Genomic DNA, 24000 nt, shown 5'->3' with positions numbered 1-24000 from the left:
TGAGTGCACCAAGAAAAGCCTAAAGTGTTTAATGCCTTTACATTTTTATTTTAATCTGCTAAAATTGTTCTTTGAGTGTAATTACTTATCGTAAGATTTTTTTTGTTAAAATGAAGCCAACATTTTTTTTTTTTGTAGTCCCCTTTATTTTGAAATGTTTTGAAAAGTATTGAAATACCAGTAACGGTACCAAATATTGGTATTGGGACAACCCTACCAGGGTCCGATTTTTAGCTCGTTTAGCTACATGGGATTGTGGGTAGTTGGAATAAGAATGGTCCATGCTAATAGCTGTCACCAGCAGAGGCTGTCAGATATAATGGATAACAACTTTCTGCATGACTTTCGTGTTGTCGATAATGTTGAAATGTGTGTTTAAATTATATCTGCTTTGGTTATTGTGGTTATTGTGATCCTCAGAAGTATTGAAAGAAATCGCTGCTGTGGCAGATATTTAATTGCTGGTACATGTCAATAACCAGAGCTGCCAAGCCTCACGCAATTTAACCCATTCTCACGCCTCTTGCCACACTTGACATGTTTCACGCTTATTTTTCCCCATTCACTACTCTATATTTTTTATTTTCATTATAATTGACTTTTTTCCTTGCGACTTGTCATAGTTTGATTCCTCTTAGTGACTTGCTTTTTCAAAAGCGACGAGCAACAAATCTAGCAACTTTTTTGTATGTTTTGGAGATATGAAAGTGCGTACCACTCTAATAACCTCAACGTACTAGCAGCAGTTGAGCCTTTCCTCACAGGCGGTCCCCGGCCTACTGGATGTCTGCTCTTTGACAGCTGGTACTGAAAACACAATTCGTTGTACTTTTAAGAGCAATGACAATAAAGTTCCATTACAGTCAGAGGAGAGAGGAGACACACACCCACTCTGTGCAAAGCTGCCGCTGTTTCTGCCTTGGTTTACAGAGTGCGATTAATGTAAATGTTTCATCACTGTCACATTTCAAATGAAAACAAGCATACCGTTCATGTTAATGAGCCAGTCAATAGATTTGGTTTGTTTGTGAATATCACAACCCTTTAGTCTTTTGATCAAATTTGATACACTAACATTTAACAATGTAGAACAAAGAAAAATACAATTAAACTAAGAATTAACAGAAGATAATTAATTTACAGTTCTAATCACAATTTGCATCTTTTTAACTCACTTTTTGTATCTCCCAAGAGTTATTCCTCTCTCTTACATTGTCCATTGTAATCAATTATGCAAATGTGGCAATAATATCATCTATCAACTCCTAGTAACTTGTATGGCACTCAATAGCTACTTTCCTTACTGGGGAGTTGGCAATACTGTAAAGTCAAGAGAGCTCAGAAGAGATTGAGGACAGTGAGAACGGTGTTGTAGAAGAGATACAAATTGAGAACACAGATGCAGAGGATGAGACAGAAGAGTAGACAGTGGAGATGATTTTCATTTTAATTTCTGATTAATTAAGACTAGCATTAGAATGCCACAGTGCAGGAAGAGCTGCTGGAGGTGAGGACATAAGTCTTAAGGTATAAATCGACGTTAAAACAGGCCAAATCGGTGTTAGAAAAGGCCAATTTTTTTTTCAAACACCACTTAAGTCTCACTCTTGTCATTTTCTGAAACTTGGCAGCCCTGTTAATTATGTTGTCCAAATTGTTATATGGACATTCCATTCTTACATTACGAAATAAAGTATGAATAACATTGTTGCTTGTTAATGTTTTTCTCACTCACTAAAATATATTTATTGAGAGGCAAAGGCTACTTTTTATGTAATCTACCACAGTTATTGTTGTTGTCTAATCATCAATGACAAACAAAGATGCCACCTGCATAGGCTGGGGTTTAAAATTATCACCTTCAAGTCATGGTCATGTGCACTTTCTCACATAAATGAGCCATGCTTATATTGGCTTAAACACTCTGTGATGAGATGATCAAACTTTTAGTAAAGAAGGTTACTTATTTTTTCTGAGGCATGCTCCTGGATAACAATCGTTAGGCCATTATCAACTATTGCTCTTTGAAACGATGTACTGCTAACAACACTGGATTTTGTTGTTCTGATGCTTTCCATGTAATCAACAACCCATTGTTGACCACTTGAGAACAATAAGAGCAAGGGATGAGGTTCATAATGATTGGTCGGTGCTGTCAAGGTTCTTTACAATGTGTCCATTTAAAAAGGCAGGGCCTTGACCGACTACAGATTTTCTTGTAACTGTCAACTGTCTGGCTTAACGGAAAAATGTCTGTTCTCTTTAGCCACTGAGCAGCAGCAAGGAAGAGCAAAGTACAGTATATGGCGAAATGCTGGCTGTCATGTGAGAAAGAAAAATAGTAAAACTTAAAAGAAGATACCAAAAGGTTGGCATCATTAGTCCATGTCCATGATAAAATCACATTAACTTTGACAAGTGATTTTACACATATATTGTAACAGTCAGATTACTTTGCTAATCAAAAATGTCAGCTGAGTTTTATTGAACATGTCAACATAACTCCATCAGATAATTGCGCATCTATGTTCCAAAACTAACCGCATTACAAATCTGGCCCAACCCCTTTGGGAATTAAAACAATGTTAAATGAAAATATACAGTACATATACATATACTTTATATAAAGGCATGTAAACATCCTTTGGGGTGAAAGTTGTAACAAGCAGAGCTCTGCACTATTAGCTAAGCTCCATTGTAAGTGAGAGAGAGAGACAGAGCTGGCGGGCAGGAGGAATGCTAAGTGGGCCCCTTAGCCTAGTCAACCTTCAGTGGGTTTCATTTATCTTCATCTTGTTAGACTAAATTAATTAACAATCTCAATGTTACACACTTTCTCCTTTCATTACATCAAATAATGGCAGAAATGCAGGGGGAGCAAGGGGTGCATCACTTTGGGAGTAGGCAGACACTAAAGACATATCTCTCTTTGCTTACCTTCCGCTCTCTGTTCATTCTTTATAGCTGTCAATTTTCTTAGCCTCATTCACTATCCAAACACAATTGGCTTCATACCACCATATAGAGTGCGTCTCAAATCAAATTAATCAGCCGTGAGCCTTCGTATATTGTGATCACAAATAGCATTGTGTACACCAGTTCAAAGTTATGTCATGTTTTATTAAACAAACTTACCAAGTTGTTATTCGGAAGTTTGTACTAACTCCTCCACATCAATAGAAATAGACATACTTTCCTCACCTGCACAAAATCAGAGCTGATTTGTTGAAATATCGTTCTCGATGTGCAATTTAATATTATGTTTTGCAGGCATACAAGAGACGCACACTCTAAAAGACGTCATACTAAGATTTTTATTTTTCATTGAAAACTCTTGCTTGTGGTCTCAGTGGTCCCCAACCAACGGTCCGGGGACCGGTACCGGTCCGTGACGCATTTACTACCGGGCCGCAGAGAAACATTAAATAATTAATAAATGACTGCATTTTCTCCGACTTAACTTTCACTTGTCAAACGAGACGCACCAATAAGCTTGTTAATAGATGTAAAATAAAACTCCTCATAGGAAGTTGCCATTTGATATATCTGTGTTACACATGATACACTGCACATTAGTGAACATATAACATATAAATGTGACGGATTGTAGCCAAAGGCTGATTTCCATCTGCAGTCCCCAGCAGGTTACTATCAACCTGCTGGGGACTGCAGATGGAAACAAGCCCAGGGCTCCCACTAATTCAGCGTTATAGTGAATTGTATTTTCCATGCACTTATTTTTGCTGTATTTATCTGGCACAAGTGGAAAGCCGGTCCCTGAAAATAATGCCTACATTAAACTGGTCCGTGATGCAAAAAAGGTTGGCGATCCCTGGTCTACATAACATGTAATGGTGATGCTTTAGTCTAAATGTTGTATAGATTTTGTTTTACAGACCGTTGTCAAGCTTTTTGACTGTCTCTAAAGAATGTGCTGTCTTTTTGACGTGCTAAAGCCCTTCTCCAGGCCAAGCCCCCTTCGACTGAATCTCCACTCGATCCGCCATGTTGTAGTTTTTAGCGCTTCCATATCGAGTCTACAGTACTGAAAGATATAAGTTGGAACTATACAGTACGCTTCTGCCAACAGTGGAGGATTTTAGCATACATTTTGCATGTACAAGCCAGTCTGCTACATAACAAGAGGATAGAGAAAAATAAGCAACTTATTGACTACAACTTTGGACTACAACTGAATAAAACGGCAGACTCGCGCAAAGCTCTTTGGGTAAACCCCTACCATATATGGCAACTATAGCAAAATACGTCACTAACATCTTAAATGTCATACAGCTAATTTGAAACAAGTTTGGAAGAAGTCAAGTTTATAAATATTCCCGCAAAGCCTCGATTTAAAATTTCCGGGATTAATGGGGATCCCAAACAGACAAAAACAGGTAGTAAAAGTTATTTTTTTGCTAATAGGACCCCTTTAAGGCTTTATTTGACCAAATCTATTTGCTTGAAAAAGATGCTGGGATTCTTCACTAGAGGAATGACTTAACTGCCACATTCCTCCACCGCTATCCTTTTCTCCCTGATCACCCTCACCCCACAGCCCATACTCTCGGCCCATACAAGCTTAGCCTGCCTTTAATCTTGGCCTGATTGTTGAGGCCAATCTTGTAGATATATCCCTTTACAGTCTCTTCTTCTTTAATTAAAACAAATACTGACGGAAGCATGTGGATCAGTGGAGGAATTATGTGTTTACTTTGAATAAACACTGTCTTTTTTCATATTAACGTGTTTGAGAACAAAAAGATACTGTTGTAAAACTAAAATAAGGTCAGGAATTTGTTTCAGTGCCTTAAACATATATATATATATATATATATATATATATATATATATATATATATATAAACATATATATAAACATATATATATATATATATATATATATATATATATATATATATATATATATATATATATATATATATATATATATATACATGTTGAATTTTTTGTCTGTCTCTGCAAGATCACTTTACTATCCCCTCACGTATGTACACAATACATTAAAGTATCCCAAATACAATTAACTACCGTAAATTCCGAACTATAAGCCGCTTCTTTTTTTCTATGCTTTGAAACGGTGTGGCTAATTTATGGATTTCTTTTCGCTGGCGGCTATAATGCAAAAAGTTTTCACAGAACACAAGCAAATATATTGAAACAGTGTTTTATTGTTTGTGCTATGGCGCCATCTTTTGGATGAGTTCGCTCACTGAAGGTGCTGCTAGGCGAATGGCTACAGTGTTTCCTACTGTTGAAAGCTTTAAACCGGAAGTACAACTGCCATTCTGTCTTCTAATCATCCATAGCGTTTCTACTTGTATGGATTCTTCATTCATCACTCCAAGCAACATTTGTAAGTTGTACAGTATAACTAAAACAATTCTTACTTACTGAACTGTCCCAAGTGTGATGTATGTTGGAGTGTTTTCATACATATTTGTATGTGCTATTGTAATGTAATGAAGCTAGCGTTAGTAGTGTTAGCTAATATGGTAACACATTTCAAAATGTGTCTGTGTTGGTATTATTAACTTACAATGGCATTCTTTTTATTTTGTTTCAGTTTGGTAAATTCACCAAAACGTGACCGTAAGTCTGTTTAGTTGATTTGAGGGCTAGCTTCCACAGCGAGTAGCTCCATAACGATGACGTCTGTTTTGTTTGATTAGTAATTTTACTGCTGTGTTACAGAAACTGTTTGGAAACAATTAAGGTATGTAAATAAACATTTACAAAATATTTCTGTGTAAATAATTCATTTCACAATGTATATACATGTCTGCGGCTTATAGTGTGGTGCAGCTAATATATGGAAATATGTTTTTCTTCTAAAATTTAGTGGGTGCGGCTTATATACTGGTGCACTCAGGAAATTATAGTACGCTTTAATTTTGTTTGTATCCATACCTTAAAAAGTGGAAGTGAGTGTGAGCAGCCTGGGCTAAAAAAATGTAGCAACATGTATGCCTGTGAAAAAATCCTGTCAAATTAGAGCAGATACAGCACACGGTATACATTGGTGCCTACAAAAAACTTCAACACATAAAGGAATCATATTAATGGTCTTAACTATATAGAATGTATCGAAAAGGTTTGTCCACATTTGGTCCAAGTTTGGTTCATTTCTTAGTGTGATTCTATGGAAGAGTTACATGGCACTGCATTAAAGCGCTTCCAGTTGTTTTCCTTGATGACATTTTAACCGACGAGGGTAATGGTATCAAATTGTTCTTTCTTTTCAAAATGCTCTTAACTATTCAGATAGCAAAAATAAGCTTGTTAATTTAATTAAATAAGTGACCTTTTGAAAAAGAAATCAAAGAGGATTCATTAGCTTTAGTAAAGTTAGGCTGACAGAAGCTTTGAAAGGCAGATGCTGCTGCTGTGGCTTCTAATGAGCCAACTCTAATTAGGGAGCAACACTGTAGCCCAGAGAAGGTGGTTTACCAGGAAAGAGGCCAATGGTAAATACATTCTCTTATTTACTTTCATTCTGTCTAACGACAGCACACATTTTAATTAGAATCACAGAAAAAAAATTAAAATCTTCATGGTGGGTTGAGTACAGTCAGACAACACCAAGAGAAAGAAGTGCATAGTACAGTACATGACAAAAATGATATGCCGGGCAGTGCAGCACTGCTCCTAGCAAAGATTAGGTCAGTGCGGGTGGGAGGTCAGATAGGGACAGTGGTTGGACAAAAGCATGCGGTGTAAAGACCAGAAAGCCTGATCTGCTGATCCCTTAAGACGTGAAGGGGAAAGAAAGGGGACACCCCATCTACATCCATGCCTTACGCTCATGTGTGCTTTCAGTCTGACTGGTGGCTATCAGGGTGAGCATGCCTGTCTGCAACCACATGGACACACTCATCCCATACAGACAGCTTGGGTAAATATGTTAGAATCCACGTTTAACATAGTTCAAATACACACACAAACACGGGCACGCACGCACAGGACAAAGTCCAAAGCTAACAATGTGTGGAGAAATTTAACCCCTGTTAGCCCACAGCCACCCTTGCCCGACCTATGATCCTAAATGGCAACAACGGAAAAGCAACTAACCTCAGTAAAAAGCTGCTACGAAGAAAGCCTTCCATGTCAGCATGTGGGGTTCTGGCAGGAGAAATCACAAAGAACCATTTTCACTATGGAACCAGTACAAATCAAGAAACAGAAAAGCAGTGAAAGGGGGAAATCGAAAAGGAAGAAAGAAAACACACAGGGAATACATGTTCTTCTTATAATATGACATGTCTTTAATTAAATTGAAAATATAGCTACGCATCCATAGAGTCATTTTTATGAACTGACATCATTAATTATACCTTGTTGCATCGAGGGAGTACATTTGCATACGACGTTGGTTTGCACAGAGAGTCTGATGATATGTTTGCAACACGTAAACTACTGATCATGATACAGACCTTCCCACAACTGTGTACGGATATATACATGGACATCCAGCTTGCTAACCGCAGATCCCAGCGCAGCTCTAGTTTATTCAGATCAGCCAACGGTGGTCCAGCTGCAGCACATGTGTGGCGAGGGTGCTGTGGCTTCTGGGAGCCCTGGCCACAAGGGACGCAAGATGGTCCGCGTAACGTCAATGAGGCAGGAGGATGTGGTCATGATGTCACCGCTTGTAGGGGTCGTTCAGAAGCCTTATCCACAAAATACGGGACATGTACAGCTAAAAATGACTTCCAGCGGAGTTTACTATTTGTGCATAGAATATGCACTTTTATTGTGTTATGGTTGGTTAGAAAGGATTGGGACTTGCATGTGCTTCAAGTGGCAAACTATGTAACAGATTTTGAGGAAAACACTTGTCAGAAATGCATTAAATCTTATAAATTAACTTACAGCAACAATAAACAATTACTGGATGGTATGGCACCCCTCCACTAGTCTTATATTTAAGACCTATCCAGTCCACAGGTTAAAGTTCAATCTGGTTTTAAAGTCAGCAGTTTTCAACACCAATAATTCAAACACCTCATCACGAATAACACAAGAGCGAATGGCATCCCAGTCCTTAAACACTATTAAGAGTTTCAGTGATATGTGTGTAATTTGGCATTTTCTTCTTCTGTCTTGGCTCGAGAGACAATGGAAAGAATGAGCCGGGCCCAAGGACACTATGCCTTTCAGTCTGGCCAGCACTTAGCGAAGCAGTGGATCCACAAGGCCCAGAGGGCTCAGCCGAGACTTTTCTCACAATAAGGTGTCTGGGGAAGCGGGAGAGCCATAGCCAGGGGCTCTGCCTCTATGCTCTTTTTTTTACACTCAACTGGGCTGAGCACACATAATGCCATCACCACACAAGCGCACACCAAGCCGGTGACAACGTGAGAAAACACCCGTCAAACAGTGCAAAACAGATCAAGCGTGTATCCTCACTTCTTTGAGTGCAAAAAGCAAACATACTCCACCAATGGCACTAACGGAAACAATGACTAAATCATAACTGACAATTGACAAGTATGCAATCGGACAAAATGTATTAAGAAATTTGTAGGGTATCAAATGGCAAAAAAACAAAGTGTGCGCCTCGATCATTCCACAAGATGTGACAGTTTAGGCCAGTACTTCTCAAATAGTGGGTAGGGACCTCCTGGTTTGGTGTGAGCACGGGGTACTTTTATTATTTTTGTTTACACGCTATAGTATTTATGTTAGAACGATACACAAGCCAGCAACTAGGTGGTAACAGCGCTCAATCGAATCAGCAGGCTTCCTGTCCTACCCAGTAGAAGTAGTAGGTACACAGGAACACATGTGTACATAGCTAACAGAGGGGAAGAGATCGAGAAGTTTGTGACAGGAATGAAAAAAAAAATAGTTGTCGTCAGCGGCATATATAAAGTATGTAACTTACAGTGTGTTGTAAAGGTAAATGACTACCCCAGTTGGATCATGAAAGAAAATAATTGAGAAGCACTGGATTAGGCTATGCTGGGGTTCTATCTATATCTTATGTTTCATTCCATTATCCCTTGTTCTTTCACTTTTGCTCTCCCTGCCTGTGTTTCCTCAGCTGTGTAGACTGTCTCCAGCCCCGTTGTGGTCAGGAACAACTGAACTTAGCATATGGAAGCAAAGGTGCGGTTTGGAACTCCAGCTACCAAATTCAGGAAAATGTGAGTGAGATCCAATATATTTGCTCCTCCTTGAGAAAAAAAAAAACGCAAGAATGGCTTTAAATTAAGGCTAACCACAATTCAAGGGCAGGGAGAATCGACATCACGAAGTTGGCCTGCAGTGGTTTGAATAGCGCGGCAGCCCATTCGAAGAATAAGCCCCTGCCAGCTCCCTCTGCCTCACCAAGTCTCCCACCATCTGCAACAAATGTGCTCTATTAAAGCAGTACCATATGGACAACAAGCTAGCTATTAACACGGCTTCAGCACATCCCCTTAACCTAGGCTAGATTTCAAACTTGCAGTCAAATTGACTGCTGATTTAATGCATCACCAGCAGCCATGTGGGTCTTGGCATGAGATGGCGCTCTCAGTCGTCAGTCATTAACAGGCTCACGAAGTGTGCAATGCACCTAAGGTGCAGGAATTAGCTGCACACATCCTGTCATTGGTATAACTCTGAACCACGATACCGCTATCCAAACTCAAGGGTGCTGAGAACAAGAAGAGTCAAAGAGCTCAGATACCTGAACAGTGCAGAAACTATCTTAAGAGCAGATGTACAATTAAGGTGGAACCAGGAGCTCTTTAACAGTTGCCCTCAGTCCTTCCACACTGATGTATCAACTATTTGCTCTGTCTGTATGGATCCAAAGTGACAGTGATTAACCCTTCAGGTTGTGAGTGGGAGTGAGGGGACGAGGGTGACTTCAGTCCCAGTAGGCCGGGGCAGCCATATTGACTCCTCTCCCCTCTTTGACTATTGGGGGACCCACACACCATTCACAAAGCCATGCTCTCTTTTCCTTAACCATGACGCCACAACCCTAAGTCCTCTGTTCTGTGGCCCAGAGACAACACACACGCATGCACACCAAATCAATTACAGCTCTGTGGTTTCAAGCTGACTCCAATGCTCACTACGTTTTGTTTATTTTTTTCCCCTGCCGTCTAAGCTGCTTAGATACAATACATACTGTATTAACATGGAAACACATTTTTCTGTACAGTGTGGTCTTATTTTACTCTGGGTTTTTTTTCTTTATGTGTTGTCATAACATGTGTGAAACACCTTCAAGAAATATGTAAATCACAAATGTAGCTTAGTGAATATTGCAAATGTCACTATTGTTCCAGACCATGCCCACATGAAATTGGAAAACTCATACCCTTCTTTGTGTTTTGGCCTTGCAAACGCATACTTTTTTCCTCAAAAACGTACACTTTTAAAAACGCTGGCCTAGGGGTACTGATCCAAATCATTGTCTTCAACATGTGTGAGTTTGAGTTTGAGTTTGAGTTTATTTCGAACATGCAAGCATACAACATGATACATCACAATTTCCAGTTTCTCTTTTCAACATGTTCGAAAAGGAGTAGGAAGAAGCAGAGCTTATTTAATCCTACCCCTTTTCTTTTACATAACAGTTGCTAAAACTTTTTGTTCACTTCCTGTTCACAATTTATTCACAATATACTCCATAAGTAATCACAATAAAAATAAATAAATAATAATAATTTAATAATAATAATTGGTGAAGTAAGTCATATTTCATATGATGAGATAAGTAAATTTATTTTGAGAATGAATGAATGAATGGATGGATGAAATAAATTGAGAATGTTTGTCATGGTTCTTGTTCTTTGTACTTTGTAAACACTTTAAGTTTGAAGAGTTTCTTGAAGTGGATCATATTAGTACATTGTTTGATTGCTTTGCTTAATCCATTCCATAATTTAATTCCACATACTGATATACTGAAGGTCTTAAGTGTTGTACGTGCATACAAATGTTTGAAATTACATTTTTCTCTAAGATTATATTCCTCCTCTTTTTTTGAGAGTAATTGTTGTATATTCTTGGGTAGCAGGTTATAGTTTGCTTTGTGTATAATTTTAGCTGTTTGCAAATTCACTATGTCATGGAATTTCAGTATTTTTGATTCAATAAATAAAGCATTTGTATGTTTTCTATATCCAACATTATGTATTATTCTAACTGATCTTTTTTGTAACTACCATGAGTTTATGTAACGAGTGGACGGCTTTAGCAGAGAGTTACAGCTTGCCCTGGTCTGAGGATGTCATCATTGTGTCATTTCTAAGTATTTCCCCATTGTAGGATAAATAAAGTGTAACCTAAACAATACTGACTTGCTGGCACTAGAGGACGTATCGTATGTTTAAACGTAACCGTACCGCTAGTTTAACCGTGCTGCTACTTTAACTTTACATTGCTGAAATGACAGATATAAACGGGCTTTGAAGTACACTGCTGATGCTACAGAATATGAAGTTATTGACTCACGAGTGTTACTGTGTTGGCTTCATTTTATTCCACGGTAGACAGAGGTGTGAACACTTTCTAACACGTCCAAGCGGCAAAAAACGCTTGAATGTTTCCTCTGCTTCTTTGTTAGTGTTCGCTGATTTTAAAGATAATGTATACTTCATTGTACATGTAATACTGCATATCAGTATATTGATGATGTAGGGCCTGATGTCGGGCCTGATTTAGGTTTGCGTGCATTAAAACATGTGCAAACTTGACAGCACACTTACAGTTGATCTATTAAGTTTGTGCGCGGAGGATTGTGTTACTTAAATGAGCAAAATGGAGATCTCAATCTATTTAGCGTGTGTCTTCATGAATATGCAGAATGTATGCTGATTTTTAGAATGCTCACAATACTTGGACAAAGAAATGCAAATGTAATCATTTAGCACACAAAATGTGACTCATCAAGACTAAAACTGTTCTGCGATCATTGTTTTGCGTTTATACTTAGGACATTTTATATCTACAGTACGTGCAAACTGGTGCAGTTACGCTCACATTGGTGTAAGAAAGGCAGCAATCCCGCATGCAAAGACAGACGATTTGGACTGTCAGAAATAAAAAATATACATATCTATTTGACAGTATAATTTTGTAGAGGCTGATTAAAACTAACATGGTGTCTTTTAGTGTTTTTTAATGGTGTTCACTGTTTCATATAGGAGATATATAATTCAGAAAACACCTATATGAAAAAAAAAGTTTTGCAATCACGCAGACGCATTTTCTTGCGTCTAGATCATTTCAGACCAGCGCACGCTCGCAGTTAGTGCCTGCGTCTCCCAGGGTGCACCGAGACCCAGACCTAGACCTTAGTGCGCTAAAAGTGGGATCCTCGTTGATCGCACTGTGGTACTGCTACAAAAATGCCCCAGAAAAGATGTTCTTGTTGTCTGCTGCATGTTTCAAAGCATAGCAAAACACCACAGGTAGGAGTATAAAAAAATATTGTGGAGGGAAAGAAGTGTCTCCTATAGGCACAGCCTGCATAGTACATGCTAAATCTTCATTTAAATAGGGAAATATGCACCACTTTTGTACGTAATTTTATAGTTTGTACATGCCGTTAAGCCCTTAGTATTTGGATCTTAGTAAATCAGGTACTAAATTGTGAAAGTGTTAATTTTGTGTTGCAGCACACAAGCTTGTGTGCACTTCAAACACTTAAAAATACATTCATGATGTACCTTGAGTACTGGGTAAGTGTGGGCTGATATTTAGGTGAAATGACAAGTTAAATACTGCTTGATGACAGTTTAATTAAATAAAGGCTCTCTGGGTGGATCGGTGGAGATGTGTGAAAAGGTACTGTTAGCTTGGAAAAAACTGTCCAAGCAATACATGCATCCGCGTAGTCACTGGCAACAAGTTAAATAACAATATTAATAGTAAGTCAAGCACAAAAATCCACATTTATTGTATGTATATAAACTCTTAATGAATGCACACCTCGACTTTTATTCGGACTGATGTCAGCAGACATCAACTGACCTCAGTCAACTGACATCGATGTACACACACACTTGATGTAGACACACTCTTGTGTGATGCCACACACACCTCAGTCAGAGCTGCCAGATGAGTAGTGAATTAATTTGTGTTAGCCACTCCAACATTAGCAAGGTGTGTTGAAAGGTGTCTGCTCATGTTTCAAATTAAACGCGCTGCTGGTCAGCATTAGCACCTCGCCACCCGTCGGCAACTGACACTTAGGGGGTAGGGGAAAGGATTGGAGGAAAAGAGAGGAGCCCATCCGCAGTTCACACTGGAATAATTAGAACATGTCAGGAGGAATTAATTTTCTCATTTTTCAAAAGGATACACAGAAATTACCATGTTATTATATGACAGGGTTCCTGGGAGAATTGGATTAAATTTGATTTTCTTGCGCAGCCCACACAACAAATTAAAGTCATAAATAAGATGGAAAGAAGCGGGGCACAGAGCATATGTTTGTGGCAATGAATGAAGCCAAGGGACCAAAAACAACTATCTTCATTTCATTTTATTTAAATCTGCCCGACACGTGTGTCTGAATGACAGCAGTTGCTAATGGCTGCAGATTAGAGCCTCCTTGATATTAACACAGAGATTCCTTCATAGCAGCATTGGAACATGAAGTGTTTGAGCTGCTAAATTAACCTGTTCAACACACAATTGCTCAGTCCAGATTTTAACAGTATTTAATTTATGAGATTGTAGTATAAAACACAAGATAACACACTGGACCCCCATTTTTTGTAAATATTGTTTTTCAAATCACCTGACATGTATACTGTGTATATGTACATAATTTATAAACATTTTTAATGTAACTTTTTATATACATGTTACAGGTTATATATGTTTTATTATTGAATGTATCAAATGTGATGAATATTTAATGGACCCCAATGGAAACAAGCCTTTTGGCTTTTTGTGCCATCAATTTGCCTTTTTAATTTTTTATTTTTTTTGTCCTGTCCAGCTTTTTAGGCAAATCATATAGTTGATGTAGATGCCCATATCGGCTGTTCAGATTTACTTTACTTTGTTGCCTTATTTGTATTTGACTTTATTAAATGTATTTATATTATCATTTGGTGCAGCCGGGCCGGAGCAGGAGGGGATAGAAAGAGAAAAAAAAGGAGACAGAGGGGGAAATTGTGGGGACTAAAGGGGAATAAGACAGAGAGACAAAAACAACAACAGCAAACACGACAATAACAACAACAACAATAGAGCAACATCAGCAAATACGACATGTACAAATATGATGGTAAAAGTCATAGCAAATAAGCAGTTAGCGAAAATAAAAAATAATACAGAAATGACAATGAGCATTATTACACTACGAATGGAGCAATACAGATACCAATAGAAATAGCGCTATTGATAATGAACAATACCAATAATTTACCTTTATTATCAACAATACAGTTGTTCAAATGCAACAATACATATACGTAATGATAACTAGAGATACGAAAGAATACAGAAAAATGGAGGCGAAGAAAGAAAAGCAACCTATATTAACCTTGTAGATTGTTATAGTAACAATAGGTTAAGCTTTGTCAGTGTGCCATGTGTTATACCCAGTTTACCCTGGGGTAACAACGTTAATATATGTTTGATGAAACGTGATTATGTGCATGAGTGTATGTATGCATATGTACTTGTATATGTACAGAATGTGTGTATGTGTCTGTACAGCGAATGTATATGTACAGTATGTGTATATGTATGTCTGTACAGTGAATGTATATTTACAGTATGTGTATATGTATGAATGTATACATACACTGATACAGTACATATCTACATACTCAAAGTTCGTACATCCACACGCACATTCATTGTACAAACATACACATACACATACTGTACATATACATTCACTGTACAAACATACATATACACATTTGCCTTTTTAAAGCATTACATGGATTAAATTCTTTAAGATGTCAATAAACTTCTCAATCAATCAATCAATCAATCTTTGTGTAGTAGAGAAAATATTGTAATTTTCACACAATACAGTATTTTAATAGGCTGTTTATCCAGTGCAAAACCACATAACAGGCATCATGTCAATTCTTAGATTGCATAGCTTAATGCTACAATTTCATAAAGGCGCTCGAAATGGGCCACCATTAGAGAAGCGCACTCCCCTGGGTACCACAAACTTTAAATAATTTGCAAATCAATTAAGTGGCTACTCGAAACGCAACAGGGACTTCATACCCCAGGGTCGTGGTGCATTATCAGTCAGAGACGATTCATGGCGTTTTGGAAGAAAAGTTCATGGTTGAACTCATTAATTAATTTTAGCGGATTTTTAGTTATGCATTACTTTCCACAGCTGGGGTAGCAAGAAGATTAATGGCGTGTTCTTTGCTCCTGTTTTTCACTGTATAGTGCTACTAAGTGAACTCTGTCTAACACTACAAGGGATCATACATTGAGGTACAGGACAGCAGCCAGATCTATATTGGATTTTTATTCATCAAATAAATCAGGTTTATCATTCATTTAAATAATAACAATAAACCTGGAGGTTGGATCCTTTTCCTGCGACTCAATAGCTCCATGTTTAATTACCACTGTAAAGAGAAGCCAGACAACACCACATCTAATCCACTGAGAGCATATTTTATTTTAATTACTCCATCATACGATCGTACATCATGTAAAATACCGATGTATATTTATTACATTGCAATTTTAGGACGATGTATTAACTTCAAGTGGGGCTTTCATATTGTCCCATATATGTATAGCAAGTAGTTTTCTAAATTTACTCTCAGATCATGTCAGGTAATTAAGGTTGTCAAAATTAAAACAATTGTTAGGTGCTCCTAGCCAGAGGTTTCTGTTTAGCTACCAATCACTAATCACAGCAGGCTTTACTGAAGAAGCCAATTTAATGCATAATACATGAACAACAATTATGTTTATTTTACACTGAAGTGCTGTTAAATTAATTTCTGACATAAATTCTCCTCTGCATCATCCTTTTCATTCATACCAGGGGTCCTAAAATAGGAGCTACAATTAAATACCCTTAATTTCCAAACTATAAGCCACTACCTTTTTCACACGCTTTGAACCCAGCGCTTTATACAATGCTGTGGCTTTTTTTTTTTGCTTCATATGCTGCCAATCAATTTTGCTTCATCAAATCAGACCATTGAACTTGCTGAATGGGTCATGGTTGACCATGAAACTGTTTACGTTAAATCGAACGCACTTACAGGTATACAATCATTTAGTCAGCCATTCAAGAATTCCTTCATTCCGCACTCCTTCCAGCTGTATAACCACTCGCCATACAGCAATAGATCAAATCAAATCAAATCAAATCAAATCAACTTTATTTATAAAGCACATTTAAAATTTACCACAGGGGTAGCCAAAGTGCTGTACAATGGACAGGTTAAAAGATAAAACGAGTACCGAGCAAACACAACACAACACAAACAGAACACGATAAAAAATAAATAAATAAAAATAGAATAAATAAAAACATAAAAACATAAAAACAGGTTCACAGCAGGTGTATTATGGGGCGCCATTGCAGGATGGATATCACTCAGTGTTAAAAGCCATGGAATAAAAGTATGTTTTTAAGAGAGATTTAAAAACAGGAAGAGAGGAGGCTTGTCTAACACTCAGAGGTAGGTCGTTCCAGAGCTTGGGAGCAGCAACGGCGAAAGCTCTGTCACCTCTAAGCTTCAGCCTTGTGTCAGGGACCGTCAACAGCAGCTGATCGGCTGATCTTAAGGATCGGGTGGGGCAGTAAGGCTGAAGGAGGTCAGAGAGATAGGTTGGCGCGAGGTTGTTTAGACATTTAAAAACAAATAAAAGGAGTTTAAAATTGATTCGATAACGCACAGGGAGCCAGTGAAGGGACGCTAAAATAGGGGTGATGTGCTCACGTCTGCGGGTCTGTGTTAGCAGACGAGCAGCAGAGTTCTGCACGAGCTGCAGGCGGGCGAGGGAGGCCTGGCTAATGCCTACATACAGGGCATTACAGTAGTCAAGACGAGTCGAGATAAAGAAGTGGATTAATTTCTCAAGATCATGTCCTGATAGAAGAGGTTTCACTTTCGCTATTTGGCGTAATTGATAAAAGCCTTTTTGTACGACGCTGCTGATTTGTTTTTCGAATTTAAACTCTGAGTCGAACTTTACCCCCAGGTTTGTGACACAGTCGCTGAGATACGGGGTCAGAGTGCCGAGGTCAACGTTGGGGGAGGGAGAGCGACTTGGATCGAACAACATAACTTCTGTTTGATCTTCATTTAGGCTCAGGAAGTTAGCTGAAAGCCAGACTTTGATGTCGTGCAGGCAGTCAATAAGACGTTGAACCGTGTTATTTTGTGCCATGGGAAAATAAATCTGGCAATCCTCGGCGTAAAAATGAAATGCAATACTGTACTTCCTAAAAATAGAACCAAGGGGGAGAAGGTAAAGCGCAAATAAAATTGGGGCAAGGATTGAGCCCTGGGGGACCCCATGTGGTAAAGGAGCTGTGGAAGACATAAAACTGTCTACTTTTACACAAAAACTCCTGTCGGTTAGGTACGACCGGAACCAGTTGAGGGCGGCGCCCTTAATGCCCACACAGAGGATATTTGTCTATTACCAGACTGCTTCTAAGTTAGCAAATCTTTTTTTGTTTATAATGTATATTTTATGTTGCATTTACCTTTATTTGATCTATTCTTATATTTTTATTTTGCTTAATTTTTTTTTTTTTTACTTTTTTGCTGCAGCTGTTATATATACTGTACACTTGTAAATTGTAATTGTGATTTGTTTTATATATGTACATATATATATATATATATATATATATACACACATATATATATATATATATATATATATATATATATATATATATATATATATATACATATACACACATATATATATATATATATATATATATATATATATACATACATACATACATACATACATACATACATACATACATACATACATACATACATACATACATATATATATATATATATATATATATTTATATATATATACAATATGTTTATATTACAAATATGTTATATTTTATATTGTTATATTATGGTACATTTTTGGTCTACTTTTTACACAATTTGTTGCTCTCTTTTGTGCCCTTATGTGCATTATCCTTTCCACCCTTTGTAACTGAGCTGCTGTGTGGAACAATTTCCGTTGTGGATCATTAAAGTTTGTCTAAGTCTAAGCCTATTTATCGTGTTATGGACTCACCCTCAACATGGAGAGGACACAATAAAATGCACACGACACAGCTCTAACGCCACAGGCAATCTACCCGGCCATCAAAAAAAGAAACAGTCGCCACACAGAACAGATATTCACCACAACTAACGGACTCCGAAAGGCCTGACTGTCGGACCTCAGGAGGAGAAGGACGCTGTGTTACATTTGTGAATGAACACCAGCGCCTGTGTAAATATTTCATGTTTCAATGTGTGCACCAGCCAATATATGACCAACAAAAAATGTGTCCACAAATTAAGTGGGTGCGGCTAATATTTAGGTGTGCTCTATAGTTTGAAAAGTACGCTATTTGACTGACATCACTACTTAATAGCGCGAAAAAAATCTATAGAATGACAAACTGTTTAGGCTCTTATCTAGAATATGTAAAGCCACTGCCGATAAATATCACAATCCTTTACATTTCACATGAATGTTTAATCCATTGAATACATTGCATTCACGCACGATACATTGTCTGTTGATGATGAGATACATTAAGCTACAAGAACAGTTCATAAGACAAAGAAGCCAAGCAAATAAACGTAACGTGCATGCTATATGCTAACACTAGTTATGTCTTGAAATTAATATGGATATGTAAAGTTGGTGAATGCTTATGTTATGTAACATCATTATCAATTGTATTGCCTTACACGGCAGGCATCAATAGGAAATGAGAGAAAAATATGTACAAAAAGAGCTGCAAGATTATATTGGAACGATTGTCTATATAAAACGGTGTAATTGTGCATACATTGTGTGTCAATCCAATTGTCCACCTCATTTGATGCAGGTGTTCAGTGTGGGTGACAAACAGCAGGAGACGAGAAGGCATGTGACAAGAACAGAAACAGCTTCAAAGGCAAATTGATACTTACAAAAACTGAAAGACTTGCTCCCCAGTTTCCAGCTACTCACTGGCAAATTGGTTTTGAATTCATGTAAATGACCTGAAAAGTAATCACAGAGAGACAAAAGATGGCTTATTTAATTGTTTGTGTAACACAAACTTTGACAGTGCAATCAGTATATTCAGTGGCATGTATGAAGTCAGTGATGTACATTCGATAGAAGAATACAACAGGATCATGGTGCATGTTTTAAAAACAACATTGCCCTTTGATAACAGTGTTTACTGACATCCGAACAAACAGAGACAGAACAAGTGAAAGAGAATCAGGGCCACAGTGACTGTTGGCTGAAGGTCAGTTTGTAATACAGTGGTCGTTGTTCTTTTTTTTAATTTTAAGTTGAATTCTTTCAATGATGCTCTTGATTTGCTGAGAGGTCTTATTCTGTTTATTAGGTGTAATGTGTCTACTAAAAGACATAACTATGGCTAAGCCCAAACTTACACAGGTAATTTAATGTTACAACATACACGTAGTATCAGAAACTGCCGAGCTTTTGCATTCCATAACATGGATGACTATTTTTTAATTGCTCATGTAAGTTGTCAATGGACACATTCTACTGTTAAATAATATGTTACAGTTTAAAGGAGAAAATGAAAAGGAGCCCAAAATGTTGTTAAAGTTGAACTATTTACACGCAGACACAGAAAACAGTGTTCAGAAAGGCTCCACTAAGGACGTGCAGTCAAGGGAGGTAGGCGAGGAACAGAAAAATAATATGATAATAAATTAGATTTTAATAGTAGTTCATTGAACTGTGTTAAAACAAATTCTGTATGAGTTTAAGCATTTTTAACATTTTCTTTAGCAAAAATTTCTGAGTTTCACATTTTATGATCAAATACATGCAGGGTAGATTGAGATGAGTCTTTCCTCTCTGCCTATAGTGCACAAGTGAACTATCCCAATTGCACTGTGCTCAGTGCTGAGGACACTTGGTGGAATTTAGAGTAAAAAAACTATTATGAGGCTGCCGCAAGTCTTTGCTCTCTGCTCTGTGCAAGCGAGCTTTTCCTCTCAATACAGTGTTCTGCCTTGGGGGCCGAATGTGCTGAAGACATGCATGTACATCATGACTTTGTAATGTATGTAATGTAAGTGTGACATCATTATTTTTGCTAATCAGACAATAAAATACAGAGAAACTATACAGAGAGGCGAGCAGTTTGCCATGAAGGGCCCGGGTCGTATGTCAGCTGGCAGGTGCTTGTCGTTGCCATCTTGCTGCAGCGAGGCACAACTTTGGTGGCCAGAAACTATATAGCAAAGTAGCTGACAACTGTTAAAGCTAAAACAAAATAAGGAAGGCTTTCAAAAAGTAACAGCTGCTGGTCGCATGGACTTCTTATACCAGTGTTTTTCAACCTTTTTTGAGCCAAGGCACATTTTTTGCGTTGAAAAAAAATGCGGCGGCACACCACCAGCAGAAATCACTAAAAAACGAAACTCAGTTGACAGTAAAAAGTCATTGTCGCAATTGTTGGATATGACTTTAAACCATAACCAAGCATGCATCAATATAGCTCTTGTCTCAAAGTAGGTGTACTGTCACGACCTGTCACATCACGCCCTTTCTTATTTGGAGTTTTTTTGCTGTTTTCCTGGGTGTAGTGTGGCTTTTTTGCTTTTTTTGGTATTTTCCTGTAGCAGTTTCATGTCTTCCTTTGAGCGAAATTTCCCGCATCTACTTTGTTTTAGCAATCAAGAATATTTCAGTTGTTTTTATCCTTCTTTGTGGGGACATTGTTGATTGTCATGTCATGTTCATTGTGGACGCCGTCTTTGCTCCACAGTAAGTCTTTGCTGTCGTCCAGCATTCTGTTTTTGTTTACTTTGTAGCCAATTCAGATTTAGTTTCGTTCTGCATAGCCATCCCTAAGCTTCAATGCCTTTTCTTAGGGGCACTCACCTTTTGTTTATTTTTGGTTTAAGCATTAGATACCTTTTTATCTGCACGCTGCCTCCCGCTGTTTCCGACATCTACAAAGCAATTAGCTACCGGCTGCCACCTACTGATATGGAAGAGTGTTACACGGTTACTCTGCCGAGCTCTAGACAGCACTGACACTCAACAACAACACATAATTTGCAGATTATAATTACTGGTTTGCAAAAAATATTTTTAACCCAAATAGGTGAAATTAGATCATCTCCCACGGCACACCAGACTGTATCTCACACATAGTGTGCCGTGAAACACAGTCTGATACAAACGTGATATGCACATCGGTTGAAAAACACTGTCTTATACTATTGAGCAGGGGTATCCAAAGTGTGGCTTGGGGCCACTTTCTGCCAGCAGCTATTTTTTATTATGTTCTGAAAATGTAATTAATCAAATGCATTATTAAATAATATATTACATATAACATTAACATCTATGTGCTTTGTCACCTACAACACAAAAGCTAATATATATATATATATATATATATATATATATATATATATATATTTATTTTTTATTTTCTAATAGCTTAGTATATGATGAACATTGAATTGGTTTGAACCATTTTAATGTAAAAAAATGTATTAAAATAAGTTTGGAGAACCCGGCAATAAAGGTACGATCACAAATGGTTTTCAGGTATATATTTTCAAAAATAATAATGGGATTAAAAAGTAATTTATCTTTAGGGAATTATTATCTTCTTTTTCTTTTTATCCTCATAATAAGCAACTTTCATTAAGATTGATTCGAGCATAATAAGTTAAAATTTTAAAAGATGTCTGTGCCTCACCAACAATGAACCTCACCACAAGGCTCTGTCATCATCCGATTTTTCGCAAAGCTCAGTTATCAGACACCACACACTTTTGGTTTTTGTGTGGACAGAATGCCAAAAAGTAACTGTATATACGTGCCTACATATGATCGATGAGATTAAAAACTAATCAGACCTACCATATTGGCAGATAAAACAGCCAGAAGCATTTTTCTGTTAATTTTCTCACATTGTCTTGTTTTTCCACAATGAACCACTATCTCATTACCAGTTGATTTATACAATTAGGCTGTATCAGTGCTGCCAAATAGGCATGGCCAAGGTTTTTTTTTAAAGTCACGCCTAACTGATCTGTCACTAATTTGCACTACAGCACCTTCGTCTGCCGCCGTATCCAGCCCATGCGTGCCCTCGACAAGAAGACCAGATACATGTTCTGCCAGCGTATTGTTATCAGAGTCCAGCACGGACTGCGTGGGCGGCTGGAGGATAAACACGACCAAGCTAGATAAAGGCAAAGATTTACAGACCGGTCTGATGTGGTAGCCTTGAGCCTCGAGGTGACAATGGGAGAGAGGAGCCAGGAGTGACCTCGGCTCAATGGGATGCTGTTGCATGAATAGCACCTTTGCTTTGCAAGCACACACAATTTCACTCAGTTGCAACCACCCACTTCTGTAGTCACACACCACAAACATTCCAGCTGCAGTTGCTCTAAACATTACCGAAACTGTTACGAACCTAAACCAGTAGTTTGCAATGAACCAACAAAATTGGGGAATATAAAACAGCTCAAAAACAAGCAGTGCTACAAGCAATCACTTTTTTTCTTTTTAATTTCATCTTTCAAAGGTTTTGAGTGCAATTTTAATTATTCTGCCCAACAACCTTGTCGGTTTTCATGTAGGACAATTCGATAAACCAGGCTTCTCAGATATCTAACTGTATGCCTAATTCCTATTTTGCCTCAGTAAACGGGCGCTCTCATAATTACACAGAGTTTACTAACCCTTAAATTCATCATCTGATGGTAATTGACAACAATAGCGGAAACAATATATTAATGGGCAAATGTATTCCTTATTCATTACTTATTTAAGTCAATTATTTGTCTGAGGGATAACAACAAGATCATTTATAATGTCAAATAATGAGCAAGCTCAAATGATGTTCTAATGAAATGCTGCAATCCCTGCAGATTAATAAGAGTCTGTGTCAACCGGCCTATTGTAGCCGACTATAGACTGTAGCAAAAAAAAGTGTATATATATATATATATATATATATATATATATGTATATATATACCCTTTTTTTTTGCTAATTTATCAAAAATAAAAAAAATCACATCTTTGCTCAATATTTTGTTGATCCACCTTCAGCATTCCTCTTTGCAGCACCTCTCAAGCTCCATCAGATTGGATGAGAAGCATTGGTTTTCATCCAGCATGTCTCTGTACATCACTGCATTAATATTTCCCTCTATCCTGACTAGTCTCCCATTTGCATACTTGCCAACCCTCCCAAATTTTCCGGGAGACTCCCGAATTTCAGTGCCTCTCCCGAAAATCTCCCGGGACAACCATTCTCCCGAAAATCTCCCAATTTCCAGCCGGACAACTATATTGGTGGCGTGCCTTAAAGGCACTGCCTTTAGCGTCGTCTCTCACCTGAAAAGGAGACTATTATATATGTCTCCGTTATCCATAGGTTTATCTATAACCCATAAAGTAGGCAGGCACGGAGCTATTTCTCAGCGTGTGTTTATTCCAGCTGACACGTTATACTGTAGCGGCTGGCTAAGGGATGTTAGCCAATGACTTTGGCTGGGGAGCGGGACTTCCGGGAGAGATAGGGAAGTTACGTTGTTAGGAAGTGGGTGTTCGAGTTTTGCCGGGAAAAGGTATAGACACACATTGGAGCTGTTGTGTGGTTGAATTACATCTTGTGTAACAAAGACAACACAAATAAAGAAGTCGTATGAGCCTACATTCCTGGGATTATTACAATACACTGACACACAACATCCGGATTCCCATCATTCCGTTCTCATTTGCGGATGTTTTCAACAAATCCGTG

At 37.9% G+C, this 24000-nt stretch overlaps 1 protein-coding gene across 5 annotated transcripts in view; it reads right to left on the bottom strand.

Annotated features, from left to right (window-relative positions):
* Positions 1-24000, bottom strand: part of sox6 (SRY-box transcription factor 6) — a 200241-nt gene that overhangs the window by 138865 nt on the left and 37376 nt on the right. For 3 of the 5 annotated variants that reach the window (XM_061963933.1, XM_061963936.1, XM_061963934.1), the window contains exons 2-3: positions 19161-19232; positions 7093-7143 (exon numbers count right to left, since the gene is read on the bottom strand). In XM_061963933.1, the coding sequence (XP_061819917.1) occupies positions 7093-7127 (35 nt within the window). In that variant the 5' untranslated portion in view covers positions 7128-7143; positions 19161-19232. The remainder of the gene's footprint in view (positions 1-7092; positions 7144-19160; positions 19233-24000) is intronic. The other 2 variants (XM_061963937.1, XM_061963938.1) reach the window with 1 other exon arrangement.

Source organism: Nerophis lumbriciformis, linkage group LG06, assembly GCF_033978685.3.
Source record: "Nerophis lumbriciformis linkage group LG06, RoL_Nlum_v2.1, whole genome shotgun sequence".
NCBI lineage: Eukaryota > Metazoa > Chordata > Actinopteri > Syngnathiformes > Syngnathidae > Nerophis > Nerophis lumbriciformis.
This window is presented reverse-complemented; position numbering and strand designations above follow the sequence as displayed.